This window comes from Gorilla gorilla, chromosome 16, assembly GCF_029281585.2.
Source record: "Gorilla gorilla gorilla isolate KB3781 chromosome 16, NHGRI_mGorGor1-v2.1_pri, whole genome shotgun sequence".
Lineage (NCBI taxonomy): Eukaryota > Metazoa > Chordata > Mammalia > Primates > Hominidae > Gorilla > Gorilla gorilla.
In genome coordinates this window covers 68,278,613-68,294,571 of record NC_073240.2, presented here as the reverse complement: position 1 = coordinate 68,294,571, position 15,959 = coordinate 68,278,613, and the positions used below count along the sequence as shown (strand labels likewise).

At 41.4% G+C, this 15,959-nt stretch overlaps 1 protein-coding gene and 1 long non-coding RNA gene across 23 annotated transcripts in view; one reads left to right on the top strand and one right to left on the bottom strand.

Annotated features, from left to right (window-relative positions):
- The window catches only part of LOC109023504 (uncharacterized), a 114,938-nt gene that overhangs the window by 20,297 nt on the left and 78,682 nt on the right, over nucleotides 1-15,959 (top strand). The gene's annotated exons all lie outside the window — the stretch shown is intronic.
- IQCH (IQ motif containing H) overlaps nucleotides 22-15,959 on the bottom strand; it is a 247,006-nt gene continuing 231,068 nt past the window's right edge. For 20 of the 22 annotated variants that reach the window (XM_031002514.3, XM_031002515.3, XM_031002516.3 and 17 more), the window contains 3 exons: nucleotides 11,338-11,399; nucleotides 7,008-7,116; nucleotides 22-1,034 (listed from right to left, as the gene is read on the bottom strand). In XM_031002514.3, coding sequence (XP_030858374.3) covers nucleotides 921-1,034; nucleotides 7,008-7,116; nucleotides 11,338-11,399 — 285 coding nt within the window. In that variant the 3' untranslated portion in view covers nucleotides 22-920. Of the gene's footprint in view, nucleotides 1,035-6,306; nucleotides 6,390-7,007; nucleotides 7,117-11,337; nucleotides 11,400-15,959 lie in introns of those variants that run through there. The other 2 variants (XM_063698639.1, XM_063698640.1) reach the window with 1 other exon arrangement.

Sequence of the window (15,959 nt, the reverse complement as noted above, 5' to 3'; positions counted from 1 at the left end):
ATTCTTTAAAACAATACATGGTTTTGGTGTTGTAATTTGCTTTTATTTCACCCTTCAGTAAAGCTCACTGATGTGGAAATATTTTTGGACAATTATGAAGTGAATGCTGAAAGTTAGAGTCAGCACCACTACAATCTTAACAGTCTGCCTTTTTAAAGGTAGTATAATGTTGAACTAAACTTGAAAAAATCCTACTGCTGTATTAAATGGAGAACTAGAGAATACAAATGTTTATTCAAGCTACAGAGCTCGAGTTTACACTCCATCTTAAACTAAGAGCAGACACTGCCACCTAGATACATTCTGATGCTTTGGTTAACTAGATGCTGGCTTATCCTACTTTTTGAAAAATGGCAACAATAGCAGACAATAGTGGCTTGGTATAACAAAAACACGATGAATGATAGTCACTTAAAAATTCATATAAATATAATTTCAATATAATTTGAAGCTTTGAAAAAAAGGCATTTGTGTTTTGACAAATAGCAATGCTTAAGCCTTTATTCAAACCTATAAATGCAGAAGATCGATGGACTATTAGAAATAGGAGAAAACTTTATAAAACATAAAAAATAAAAGCTACATAATCCTGAGGCCTATGAGGAAGTAAATGCGGAGGTGATATCAGTAAGACTTTTAACTTTCTTCTTTTATCAGATTACTTTTTTCTGAGTTTGAGAAGAAGAAGGGATTGTTCAACACTCTCAAATGAAAACACAAATAAGTTTTGGTTTAATAAATAAAATAAGATCACTTAATAAACAATGTTTTAAAAAGAGCATTTCATTATAATCTGTTCTGATTCACCTCCTAGCACACAAAGCAAACCAATTTCCCCTGGCTTTTATTTCTAACAGAAAAAAAAATTGCCCTTTTTATTCCAGACTGGGATCCAAATTGTTATGTACTGTATTCCAGGATCATTTCTTGGGTTTAGAGAGGTTTTTATTATCTTTGGACTGTTGCTCCTCTTCAAATCTCATTTTGTTTTCCTTTGTTACTCTTAGAATAGTTTCAATATCAGCAATGGTGGTCTGTAAATAAAGACAATATTTGTTACTTAAAGACCTCTTACAATCCCTCTCCCCCAAGCATCTGGTCCTTTTGGGAGTTCACCGTGGTTTAGACCAGTTCTATTCAGAATGTATTCTACCGACTGGCATTTGTCTACAGATTATGGCTTACCAGTCTTGCTGAAATGAGTAAAAAAATTGAGAGTAAGAATTTGGAAAACTTTTTAGAATTTTTATGCCTATTATGTCTAATAATAAAAACATTGGGCTTCTAAATTGTACATCTTTAATTTTTTTAATCGTATTTTTCTAGTAATTAAATTTTCTTCTATTTTGTTAAAAAATGTTGATCCATGATAGTCAGATAAAATCAAAACAAAACAAATAGTTTCCTTGTTTTGGATAATTTGAGAAGCATTGGTCTAGTCACCCTAAAATGAGGGCTAATAGGCTGATGGGAGGGTTTCTTTCCATTGGTTGCTGGGAAGAAAAAAATGACACATTCCCATTTACTTTGTTTATATTTTATTGAAGTATAATTCCCATACCATAAAATTCACCCTTATAAAGTATACAATTCAGTGGTTTTTAGTATATTTGCAAGTAACCATCACTACTATATAATTCCAGAACATTTTCATCACCCCAAATAGAAACTCTGTCCCCATTAGCAGTCACTCCCCATTTCATCCCACTCCCTCAGCCCCTGGCAACCACTAATCTATTTCTGTCTCTATGGATCCACCTCTTCTGCACATTTCATATAAATGAAACTATACAATATGTGACCTTTTTGAATGACTTTTTACCTAGCATAATGTTTTCAAGGTTCGTCCATGTTGCAGCATGGATCAGTACTTTATTATTCCTTTTATAGAGGTGAATAATATCCCATTATATAAAATATTATCCATAGAATATAATAAAATTCACTTATTTCTTAGTCGATGGACATTTGGGTTGTTTCTAATTTTTGGCTACTATGAATATTCCTTCTATTAACATTAATGTACACATTTTTGTGTGAACATGTTTTCAATATACTTAGACATATACCTAGAAATGGAACTGCCGGGGCATATGGTAACTTTACACTTAATTTTTTTTATAAACTGCTAAGCTTTACATATCTGTGATACCATTTTAAATTCTTACCAGCAATATATGAGGGTTCTGGTTTCTCTGTATCCTCACCAATACTTGTTATTGCCTTTTTATTTAACTGTAGCCATCTTATTAGGTATGAAATGTTTCATTGTGGCTTTGATTTGTATTTCCCTAATAACTTATGATGTTGAGCATTCTTTCATATACTTATTGGCCATTTGTACATCTTTTTTTTTTTTTTTTTTTGAGACAGGTCTTGCTCTATCACCCCAGCTGGAGTGCAGTGGTGTGATTATGACTCACTTCAGCTTTGACCTTCTGGGCTCAAGCAATTCTCCCCCCTCAGCCTCCTGAGCAGCTAGAACTACAGGTGTGTGCCACCATGCCTGGCTAACTAAAAATAAGTTTTCGTGGAGATGAGGTCTCACTCTGTTGCCTGGGCTAGTCTCAAACTCCTGGCCTCAAGTGATCCTTTTGCTTCAGCCTCCCAAAGTGCTGGGATTACAGGTGTCAGCACTGCAGTTGGCCTGCATATCCATATCTCCTCTGAAGAAATGTCCTTTTCTCCCTTTGCTCCCTTTTAAAATTGGGTTATTTGTCCTTCTGTAGTTGAGTTGTAAGAGTACAAGAGTACTTTGTATGTTGTGAATACTATGCCTTACCAGATACATGATTTGCAAATATTATTTCCCTTTCTGTGGGCTGACTTTTTACTTTCTTGATAGTGTTCTTTGATGCACGAAGTTTTAAATTTTGATGAGGTCTGATTTATCTATTTTTATTTTGGTTGCTTGTGCTTTAGGCACCATGTCTAAGAAACTATTGCTAACCCAAGGTCATGAAGGTTTATATGTATGTATTTTCCTGAGAGTTTTACAGTATTAGCTCTTACATTTAAATATTTGATCCATTTTAACTTAAATTTTTTTTTTTTTTTTTTTTGAGATGGAATCTCGCTCTGTCGCCCAGGCTGGAGTGCAGTGGTGCAATCTCGGCTCACTGCAACCTTTGCCTCCTGAGTTCAAGCGATTCTCCTGCCTCAGCCTCCTGAGTAGCTGGGATTACAGGTGCACGCCACCATGCCTGGCTAATTTTTATATTTTTAGTAGAGACGGGGTTTCAACATGTTGGCCAGGCTGGTCTCGAACTCCTGACCTCAGATGATCCGCCTGCCTCGGCCTCCCAAAGTGCTGGGATTACAGGTGTGAGCCACCACGCCCGGCCCATTTTAACTTAATTTTTATATATGATGTGAGGCAGAGGTCCAACTTAATATTTGCATGTGCCATTTACTTAAAAAATATTTTTTCTCCATTGAATTGTTTCAGCACCCTTGCCAAAAATTATTGGACATTATGTATGGGTTTATTTCAGACTCAATTTTATGCCATTGATCTATATCTCTATTCTTATGCCAGTACCACACTGTCTTGATTACTGTAGCTTTGTAGTAAGTTTTTAAATTGAGAAGTGTGACTTCTCCAACTTTGTTCTTCTTTTTGAGATTATTTTGGTTATTCTGGGTCTCTTATGTTTCCACATGAATTTTAGGATCATCTTGTCAATTTCTGCAAAAAAGCCAGCTGGGATTCTGATAAGAATTACATTGAATCTATAGATCAATTTGGGAATGTCAGCATCTTAGCCTTATTGTCTTCTATTGGATGAATACAGACTGTCTTTCTGTTCATTTAGGTCTTCTTTAATTTCTTTCACCCATGTCTTATAGTTTTCACTGCAAAAATCTTGCACTTCTGTTAAATTTATTCCTGGCCAGGCGTGGTGGTTCACAGCTGTAATCCCAGCACTTTGGGAGGCCGAGGCGGGCGGATCACGAGGTCAGGAGTTCGAGGTCAGCCTCACCAACATGAAACTCCATCTGTACTAAAAATATAAAAAATTAGCCAGGCATGGTGGTGCGTGCTTGTAATCCCAGCTACTCAGGAGGCTGAGGCAGCAGAATTGCTTGAACCCAGAAGGCAGAGGTTGCAGTGAGCCGAGATCGCATCAATGCACTCCAGCCTGGGCGACAGAGTGAGACCCTGTCTCAAAAAAGAAAAAAAAAATTATTCTTAAGTGTTTTATTCTTTTTGATGCTATTGTAACTTGAATTTTTTAAAAACTTATTTTTGCATTATTCATTACACAAATATAATTGTCTTTTGTATACTGATTTTATGTCTTATAAACTTGTTGATGGGTTCTTTAGGATTTTCTTTTCTTTCTTTTTTTTTTTTTTTTTTTTTTGAGACTAGGTCTTACTCTGTCACCCAGGCTGGAGTGCAGATCATGGCTCACTGCAGCCTCAACCTACCTGACTCAGGCCATCCTCCCATCTCAGCCTCCTGAGTAGCTGGAACCACAGGTGTGTGCCACCATACCTGGCTAATTTTTTAATTTTTAGATAGGGTCTGCCTATGTTGCCTAGGCTGGTTTCAAACTCCTGGGTTCAAGCAATCCTCTTGCTTCATAGGATTTTCTATTTACAAGAATTTGCCACTTGCAAACAGAGATACTTTTATTTTTATTTCTTCTTCTTTTCTCCTTCTCCTTCTTCTTCTTCTTAGTAGAGATGAGGTCTTGCTATGTTGCCCAGGCTGGTCTCAAACTCCTGAGTGCAAGTAATCCTCCCACCTTGACCTCCCAAAGTGCTGGGATTACAGGTGGGGTCCACTGCACCCAGCACCTTTTATTTCCTTTTGTTGCCTAATTTCTCTGTCCAGAACTCCAGTACAATGATGAATAGAGGTGGCAAGAGCAGACACCCTTGTCTTGTTCCTAATCTTGGCGAGAAGGCTTTTGGTCTTGCAATGTTAACTATGATGTCAGCTGTGGGTTTTTTGGTAGATGTCCTTATAAGGTTGAGGAAGTTACCTTCTATTTTTACTTTGTTGAATGTTTTTATCAGAAAAGAATGTTAAATTTTGTTAAATGCATTTTCTGCATCATCTTCCTTTTTTTTATTCTTACTCCCATCACCCAGACTCACTGCAGCCTCAACCTCCCGGGCTCAAATGATTCTCCCACCTCAGCCCCCCAAGTAGCTGGGACTACAGGCATGAGCCACCACACCTGGCTAATTTCTGTAATTTTTGTAGATATGGGGTTTCACCATGTTGCCCAGGCTGGTCTTGAACTCCTGGGATCAAGCAATCTGCCCACCTCAGCTTTTCAAAGTGCTGGAATTACAGGCATGAGCCATTGTGCCCAGCCTCAATCACCTTCCATTTTTATTTAGCCTTTACTTTGCTGGTAAATCCTTGTTTAAAAGCTGAAAATACCTACCACAATGCCACTAAGTAGAAGACAGAAAATACTAGCAAAGATGAATCTATTCCACCACTTCAAGTTTTTGTTATTGTACCTATATTACTGAGATTGAAAGTTTTTGCCTTTAGACCTAACATGAGTAAAAATCAAGAAAACAAACATTCATATCAGAAGGCTAGAAACCATGACATAATTAAAAGCTACCTAAGAACATCTGACTTTTTATGATTTTGAAAGTCAGAGAAAGGGCAGATAAATAGCTTTCATTTTGTCAAAGGTGGTTGACTCTGCCAACAGCGAGACAAGCCCAGAATCAACTTAGTCTGAATGCATTTGAGGTTAAAGCATCTGATTCTGATTATTAGCTATATTTGGACAGGCTGAATGGATCAAATGCAGAGAGGCTCAAAGTTTTGCACATGGCACTAACAGATAGGATGATGCTACTAGCTAGCAGGAACTTAAAATGTAAATGATAGGCTGGGCAAGGTGGCTCATGCCTGTAATCCCAGCACTTTGAGAGGCCAAGACAAGATCCCTTGAGCTCAGGAGCTTGAGACCAGCCTAGGCAAGACAGTGAGATATCCCGTCTCTTTAAAAAACAAAAACAAAAAAAAAAAAAACAGTAAATAATGAGCATAGATCCTTTAGGACCAGTGAACACTGATGTAACATTTGGTCTGTCTTTTCTTGAATCTTCTCAATCATGTTGTAGGGAAAGCAGTGGTCATTCTCCCAGCTCATAAAATCACATTGTTATTGTTACTGTTACTAAAGGAGTTAGGCCCTAGCTTGAATCAAAAATGTAATTAAAATTACATTTCTATTAAGCTTTTGTTGGACTTTCCATTTAGGAGAAAAACTACATGTGGTTTCTGATTGTGTCTTTTGAATTAATGAAGGCCTAGGCTGGGAATCAGATTCATACCTTGCTGTTCAATACCACGTGATCATCTCTGTTCAGACAGTATTTCAGAAACTCCCGTACAGACCTTGTTCCTGTAGTTTAGAGTTTGGAGACTTCTAGTCAATTATACACAACTGGATTTGATAGACCAACATCTTTAAAGGTCATAAGGAGGCTTCTAAAGGTTAGTAGTGAAATAATCCAACCCACGGTGGAGAAACGGGTGGGGTAGATGGCCCACATACATGCTATATTTTCTGCTTCTCCCTAACACACATTGCTTTCTCGGGTCTTAGAACTTCTCTGGCTCTAGAAACTAGGGCTTCCCAGGAATCACTAGTCAGACCTTGTATTATCTGGAATATAGATAGATAACATTCACAATTTTTGGTTGTGACGATCTCTGTTTTGGTTCCATTGTGACATTTCAGACTCACGTCCAACATCAGAAAGATCTGCTATCTTAGGAGCTGGGGTTTGAAAATGGCAGCAAGTTAAAAGTCAACTCTATTTCAAAGAAAAAGTTTCAGACTATTAAATTTAACTAACGGCCTCAGTGGGAACCTTACAGTATTGACCCTGCACACTGTAAAATATGTACTGCTTACAATAAAAAAAAGATTGTTTAGCACTTGTTTACAATACAGCATGAGGTATTTTCAGCCCTTGTATAGAAATTAACCAGAATCGTTAGTTAATTAACACCTCACCTTAAAATTGGTCTCGCCTTGCATATTAGGTGCTGATATTTCTTGATGGATGATGAAGAGATTGCGAGCAAAGGTCATGAGGACCCCCTGGAGATCCTCGCCGATTGTTCTGTTAATGATATCCAAACAAATGAGTTTACCAAGGATTCCCCTCACATGCTTAAAAACAATCGCCCTCTCATTTGTGCCTGTCTGGTGATGGAATTTAATGAGTATTTTCAATCTCACAAGGTGGCAATCTTCAGGGAGATATGAAAGATGAGACTCCATTTTAACTTGTCAACAAAAAGGATTTGCGTAATAAATATTTTTTATTAATCAACTTAGAAGAATATACCAATAGGGTAGGTCATTTCTAGCAAAAGTCTACCACTGAGCTAGGATGTTGTACGAGTTCATTTAAAAAATGGTTTAAGCCCATCATTCTCAGCAAACTATCGCAAAGACAGAAAACCAAACACTGCATGTTCTCACTCATAGGTGGGAACTGAACAATGAGAACACTTGGACACAGGGTAGGGAACATCACACACCGGGGCCTGTCGTGGGGTGAGGGGAGGGGAGAGGAATAGCATTAGGAGATATACCTAATGTAAATGACGAGTTAATGGGTGCAGGACACTAACATGGCACATGGATACATATGTAACAAACCTGCACGTTGTGCACATGTACCCTAGAACTTAAAGTATAATAATAAAAAAAAAAATGGTTTAAGTTACTTTAGGAGAACTGTTGCTAAGTGTGATCCTTGCCGAATGATTTCCTTGTCTATGGAGACATTTGCATCTCAGTATTCTGGAGTCTTTTGTCTGGGGTTTATTTTCTATTTCACAGGTACAAGTGATTCCTATCACTTAATGAGAGTGTCCTGCCTATGTTCAGAGGAGAATGTGCCCTGTTCATGAACAGCCGTCTTTATAAACCTGAACATCCACTTTAAGATTTCGGAGATAGCTTGCAAACTATCCTGTAGCATTATAGGGCTCCCTATATAAGGTGGTCACTCAGTGTAGGCTTTGTGGTGCAGTGAAAGGAACACTAAGTTCAGGATCAGGAGACAGACCACCTACTGTGTGACCCAGGCAAATCATTGCCCCTCTCTAAGCCTCAGTTTCCCGTCTATGAGGATCAGTTAATTCTGAGGCCGTTCCTTGTTCTAACATTCTGTGATTCTATGACTGCAGTTAGGGATGAGATTAAGATGGGCAGAAAACAGTAGAAAAGGACTAAAGGCTTTCGAGAGGTCCAAGTCAACTGTGCCCTCTGTGAAGGATGTGTGAATAGCAATAACCATCTAGAAGGTACACCAATAGGACTATTTCTACCATTGAAACTAGCCTGCAGGTCAAGGCATCCTTGCCTGAAATCTCAAGTACATGTGTAGGGACAGCTGGGCAAGTTCCTCTTGGTTACCAGTCTAATTATTAATTCTGTAGGCTTCAGCATCAGATCCACCTTGCTGCTAGGTCAGTTTGATGACTGGGAGTTTCTTTGTTCATGAAACAGGCTCTTCCTCTATCTCCTACTTTCTGTGATGGTTTTCCTCTTGCCTGGTTCCTCTATGCCCAAGTACCCACCTGCACTGCTCTTCCTGTGGCCCACACTTCAGGAACCCTGCCTCTGCCTGGGTGATACTACCCCTGTCTCATCCCATCAATTCCAGGACACACGTCCTGCTCCTGAGTGTCAGCCTCTGCTGGGCTCTGCTGCCTGCTGAAAGGCTTTCCTCATGCCACCCCCTACCAGCCTGGGTCTCCAAAAGTGGCCTCCTCTCTGAGTGCCTCTGGTCAAGCTCCCCACGACCTAGCTCTCAGGTTGTCCCTTTACTCTTTGCGGTTGGAACTTTTCCTGATGGTATGAGCTGGTTGCTTCTCAGGATGACCTCCACGCATCTGAATCCTGGGTCCAGTGTTTGGCCTGTCTGATTGCTCTTCTCCCATCACCCGAAGGGAGCTCACCTCTCCCAGCCTCATCCTATGTACAAAAGGGTTTGTCTGGTTCCAGTCGTGTCCCAGCTTCTCCTTTGTAGTTAATCTTTCATGCCAGCTGGTGCCCAGTAAGACAGAGTTCATATCTCTAGGTTCTGATTTCTAGTTCTTTGTACCTAACTAACCCATCTATCTGAATTCCTGGGCTTAGAAATATACTTGGACCTTGAATGTTGCCTGCTTAACTCGATTCATAAGTTGGGAAAATACAAATTTCTTATTGCCATGCGTGCCAACTTCAAATCCAGATGACTGCTTGGTTCTCCTAGTCCCGGTAATTCCCGGTGGCCTATGTTCTGCCCAGCCCTGACATCACCGTGTCAAGTTTGGGGAGAGTGAAATGGGAAGTATTTAATCTCTGATCTTCTGGCTACTAGTGAACTGCTGTTCCCCTTTCATGGCTTGTCAGCAGTTGACATACTAGACCACATTTACCTGTTTACTTGTTTACTGTATGCCCACCCCTCTAGAGTGGCAGCTTCCTGAGGGCAGGGCTCATTGTTGTTTCCCCAGCACCTAGAACTGTGCCTGGCACAGTTGATAAAATGCTTTCAAATTTTCTGGTAAGGAAGGGTGGGGCAGGGAGGGAGCTGAGGGGCAGAATGTCACTGGGCAGCAAGGGGCTGATCCTTCCCTGCACATGCCCAGAGGTGTCCCTGGCTCTGTTATCATTCTGGATGTGAAGGCCTAGGTGGAGAAGATGAAGGCAAGCTTGTTGGGATGTTATGGATTGAGGTCTCATTTCTGTTGCTATCAGGGCAGTGTGACAAATGGGTGAAGAGTCCCTAGGGAAGTGACTTTCTTAACAAGACCCAATAAGTTTTGCATGTTTATGGGATCTTGGGGGAAGACTGAAACTGGAGGGGAGGACTCAAAACAGCCAGCTTCCCTTCCCAGGTGATGGGAAGCATCTGAGACTGTAAGCGCCAGATTAAATTGTAGCCACATTCTAGTTGCAAGGGAGAAGAAACCAGAACATTTGCCTAAGTTCAAAAGGATCGATGAGGGTGAATATCACTGTATTGATAATGGTCTGTTATAACTGATAATGCTTTGGCAGAACAAAGGACTATGCTTTGGATAGGGAAGTTGAGGCCTGTCCTATGCAGCCATTTGCTTGTAGTGTGCACCTCTTAGGATCAGTTTCCGGGAGACTGACCATAGTAGGGTGTAGGGGAGGTTGAGGAGGGAGGGACTGAGGCCACATAGGAACATCAGTGCTTCGTAGAGGAATTGGCTCTTATTTGGTTAGTTTTTATGAGACCAGATCTTTGTGTATATGTTTCTGTGTGTTTCAGTGTGAGGCCACAATGTCTACACTGCTGTAGAGGTTACAAGGAAGAGAAATACAGGGCAGAGACAGTTTCCCAATTAGGTAGGATGACTTAAGGGTCCCAAGTAACCATGGGCCAAGATACGAAATAAGAGATGACTCAAGGTTGTAGCTCTAAAATTCTGAGTCCTAGATAGGAGGCAACTTTGCTAGGCTCCAAAATATCCCAGAGGGAAATCTGGGAGAAGTGCGGAAGCCTCCGAGTGTTGCCAGCAGCCTGTGCTCAGTGCATGCGTACCTTGAGAAGACTGCGCCCGGGATGAAACTGGATCTGAGGAGGAGCTACAGATCCTGCCTGTTAGGGGGACATCGTGTGAAGTCACCAGAGCACAGAGCACTTTTCTAAGTATGCCAGAATGACAACTGCCTTCCACAGGCAGGACAACTGAGCTGGGTCCCCATCAGTGAGATCTGATGTGCCTTATCTGTGTATGCATTTGGGTATAATATGTTGTTAAGTCTAAACCTTACCCATTAATTTCAGGTAATTAATCAATTATATTTATAAACCCCCATTGACACATCTAAAGTCATTTTATAAAATACCTAGGCTGGGCGCAGTGGCTCAGGCCTGTAATCCCAGCACTTTGAGAGGCCGAGGTGGGTGCATGACGAGGTCAAGAGATCGAGACCATCCTGGCCAACATGGTGAAACCCCGTCTCTACTAAAAATACAAAAATTAGCTGGGCATGGTGGCACGCACCTGTAATCCCAGCTACTTGGGAGGCTGAGGCAGGAGAATCGCTTGAACCCGGGAGGTGGAGCTGAGATCCACCTTGAACCCGAGCAGTGAGCTGAGATCGCGCCACTGCACTCCAGCCTGGTGACAGAGTGAGGCTCCGTCTCAAAAAAATAAAATGAAATAAAATACCTGAAGATCTAAATAAAGATAGACTTCTAATAAATCAGCATGCTGATTAAAATGCGTGAGAAGCATCATTCTTGTTAGTTGTGATTGTCTATTTCCTTAGCTTATTGCAACTCACAGATACACTTCATACTCACAACATTCCCAACTTGTGTCTCTTCAGGTGCTCATATAATATAAAGACAGTTCCTTGCCTTTCCTGTAAAATTTGAATGGGGAGAAAAGAAATAGTATATTATCTCAGAAACAAAGTACAGAAAATGTTACTGGCACAGAAAGACTACTAAGATTGATTTGATTTGAAATCTAGAGCTACCTTCAGATATTATGAGAACACATTTGAAAAGGCTGCCTCTAGAATTTGGAGTAAATATGTTCTAGAACCGTGCTTTTTGAGTATGATCCTCAGAACACCTGCATCAGAATCATCTAGTGTGCTTGTTAAAAAGGCATTTTCATGGGCATCATGCAAGCTCAGAAGACTTGGCAGGCACTCTGTCTTTTACCTTACTTCTTGGATGATTCTTGTGTACATCAAAATTTGAAAACCACTGTTCTAAGAGTGATGGGTTAAAAAAATATAGGGGAGGCTGGGCACGGTGACTCACGCCTGTAATTCCAGCACTTTGGGAGGCTGAGGCGGGAGAATCGCTTGAACCCGGAAGGCGGAGGTTGCAGTGAGCCAAGATCTTGAACTCCTGACCTCACCCAGGAGGCCAGCCTGGCCAACATGGTGAAATGTTGTATGGTGAAAAGTAGCATGGTGGCCTAGCTACTTCAGAGGCTGAGGCAGGAGAATCGCTTGAACCTGGGAGGCAGAGGTTTCAGTGAGCCAAGGTCACGCCATTGCACTCCAGCCTGGGCAACAAGAGCAAAATTCCGTCTCAAAAAAAAAAAATTGGCCGGGCGCGGTGGCTCACACCTGTAATCCCAGCACTTCGGGAGGCCGAGGCAGGCGGATCACGAGGTCAGGAGATCGAGACCATCCTGGCTAACACAGTGAAACCCCGTCTCTACTAAAAATACAAAAAATTAGCCGGGTGTGGTGGCGGGCGCCTGTAGTCCCAGCTACTGGGGAGGCTGAGGCAGGAAAATGGCGTGAACCTGGGAGGCGGAGCTTGCAGTGAGCCGAGATCACGCCACTGCATTCCAGCCTGGGCGACAGAGCGAGACTCTGTCTAAAAAAAAAAAAAAAAAAAAAAATTATATATGTATATATGGTAGCAATTTGTTATGTGGAAAATAATTTGTACTTCAGTGGGAAACTATGTGTTGTCTATAGCAGGGGTCTTGAATCCCTGGGCTGCGGACTGGTACCAGATCTGTCTCAGACAGGTCTGTGGCCTGTTAGGAACCGGGCCACACAGCAGGAGGTAAGCAGCAGGCAAGCAAGCATTACCACCAGAGCTCCGTCTCCTGTCAGATCAGCGGTGGCATTAGATTCTCCTAGGAGCGGGAAACCTATTGTTAACTGTACAAACAAGGGATCTAGGTTGCATGCTCCTTATGAGAATCTAACTGATGCCTGATGATCTGAGGTGGAACAGTTTCATTCTGAAACCATACTCCCTCTACCCACCTCCACGTCCATGGAAAAATTGTCTTCCATGAAACCGGTCCCTGGTGCCAAAAAGGTTGGGGATTGCTGGTCTATAGCACTCCCTGCTGCCTTATCAGATTGATTCTATGGGAGATATTTTACAATTCTGTAAAGTATAGGTAACTGATAGACAAGCAAATTCTGTCTAGTCTGATAAAGGCTCAGTTGATTTCCCTTTCCTGTTCCCCTTGTGGAAAAACCTATTTTGCCTCCATGTGCAAATTTCAATATTCCTGATCTATAAAGATGTCTGTTTTGGGATTCTCTTTTGAACCCGTTATAATATCTGCCTAGTTCCCTCTTTTTGTTTGTTTTGTTTTTTGGAGACAGGGTCTCACTCTGTCACCCAGGTTGGAGTTCAGTGGCTCAATCACAGCTCACTGCAGCCTCGATGTCCCCAAGTTCAGGTGATCCTCCCACCTCAGCTTCCTGAGTAGTTGGGACCACAGGCATGTGCCACCACACCCAGCTAAGTTTTGTATATGTTTTTTGGTAGAGATAGGGTTTCGCCTTGTTGCTTAGGCTGGTCTCGAACTGCTGGGCTCAAGTGATCCTCCCAGCCTCAGCCTCCCAAAGTGCTGGGATTACAGGCATGAGCCACTGTGCCTGGCAGTTCTGTTAAATAAAATCTTTATCATGTGTTTATTTTTACATCTGTAGGAGAGGCATGGCTTTACCTTTTTTTTTTTTTTTTTTTGAAAATTATCTTGTAACAGTTTTCTCCAAATAAATAAGAGGTAACCCTGGAGTTGTCCAACAGTGGAAATGTCTGCCCTGTGAGGTTGTGAACTTCCCATCACTGGAAGCTCAAAAAAGGAAACTATATTTTGGGGCTTTGGTAAAAGAAATCACATGCCAGAATTAGGACTATTCATCAACTTCCCACTTTATCAAGAAATCTGAGCTTTAGTACAGACAGTGGCTAAACAGTGGCTGCCAATGCTGGCTGCACATTAGAGTCGTCTAATGCCTGGGCCCTACTTCCAGAAATGCTGATTTATTTGGTCTCAGGTGGGCCACGGGCGTAGGGCCATGCTGAGTCATATTGGAGCCCAAGGCAAAGGAAAAAATCAGTAATCTGGTCCCGTTTTCATTAAAAATTTTGATATTTTATTCCTAATGAATTTTTTGCAGTAATTTTGATTGTTAAAATATTGCACTAAAATATTACTTATATTAATGAGGGTTGTGTGTGTGTGTGTGTGTGTGTGTTTCCTTAAGTTTTGTGCTCAGGAAGAGTGCCTCACTTGCCTTACCCTAATCGCAGCCCTGCATGGGCATCTACATTCTTTTGTTTGTTTTTGAGACAGAGTCTCACTCGGTCACCCAGGCTGGAGTGCAGTGGCACGATCTTGGCTCACTGCAACCTCTACCTCCTGGGTTCAAGCAATTCTCCTTTCTCAGCCTCCCAAGTAGCTGGGACTACAGGCGCATGGCACCACGTCTGGCTAATTTTTGTATTTTTAGTAGAGATGAGGTTTCACCATGTTGGTCAGGCTAGTCTCAAACTCCTGACCTCAGGTGATCCACCCGCCTTGGCCTCCCAAAGTGCTGGGATTACAGGCGTGAGCCACTGTGCCTGGCCATCATCTGCATTCTTTAAAGCTCCTCACTGAGGTCACTCTCATGGGCATCTAGGGTTGAGAACCACTGCCTAGTACATCTCTTGCATCCCTTACTGTGCTGTCCAATATGGTAGCCAATAGCCACATGGGGCAACTGAGAAGTTGAAATGCTAGTAGTACAAATTGAGATGTGTCATAGCTTTCAAAGACTTAGTACAAAAAAAGTAGGACTATCTCAATAATTTTCATACTGATTACATGCTGAAATGACAATATTTTCAATATACTGGATTAAATAAAATATATTTTAAAAATTAACCTCACCTATTTCTTTTACTTTTAAAAAACGTTGCTCCAAGAAAATTTTGAATTATCTCTGTGGTTTACATTAGTGGTTTTCATTATATTTCTATTGGACAGTGCTATTCTAGGGACCTATGGTTAACACAAATATAACAAATCCTTTCTAATAAGTGGTTCCCATTTCATAATTTTATATCCCCCTTTTAAAAATAGTTCCGTATTGAGAAGGAGCATTAGTAATGATCGGGCATCAACTCCCCATACGCAGAACAAGTTCACAGAGGTTTCATATCCAGGGATATGTGGGATTATTTATTGGATCTTTTTTCCCTGCTAGGAATAGAATGCTTGGTTGGCAGAGACTTTCCTTTCAATACTTTAAAATTATGTTCCCATTGTCTTCTAGCTTTCATAGATTAGGTTGAAAAGTGGCCAGGATAGGTGGCTCACGCCTGTAATCCCAGCACTTTGGGAGGCCGAGGCGGGCAGATCACGAGGTCAGGAGTTTGAGACCAGCCTGGCCAGCATGGTGAAATGCTGTCTCTATTAAAAATACAAAAAAAAAAAAATTAGCCAGGCATGGTGGCACGCACCTGTAGTCCCAGCTACTCAGGAGGCTGAGGTAGGAGAATTGCTTGAACTTGGCAGATGGAGGTTGCAGTGAGCCGAGATCACACCAGCCCGGGAGATAGTGCAAGACTCTGTCTCAAAAAAAAAAAAAAAAAAAGAAAACTTAGCTAGCAGTCTTATTGCTCATTTGAAGGTAAAGTAATTTTTTTTTTCTAGCTACTTTTAAGATTTTCTGTTTCTTGGCCGGGCGCGGTGGCTCATGCCTGTAATCCCAGCACTTTGGGAGGCTGAGGTGGGCCGATCATGAGGTCAAGAGATCGAGACCATCCTGACCAACACGGTGAAACCCCGACTCTACCAAAAATACAAAAACTAGCTGGGCATGGTGGCGCATGCCGGTAGTCCCAGCTACTCAGGAAGCTGAGGCAGGAGAACTGCTTGAACCCGGAAGGTGGAGGTTGCAGTGAGCCAAGATCACGCCACTGAACTCCAGCCTGGTGACAGAGTGAGACTCCATCTCAAAAATAAAAATAAAAAAAAAGATTTTCTACTGCTCTTCAATTTTCAGGAGCAAAATCATGATGTTCCCAGGTGTGATTTTCCTTATATTTATCTTGCCTGAGGTTTTAGTGCTTTTGAATGAGGTTGGATATGTGTTTTGATGTCTTTCACTAGTTGTAGGAAATTCTCAGCCAGTATTTATTTAAAATCACTCCCTCTT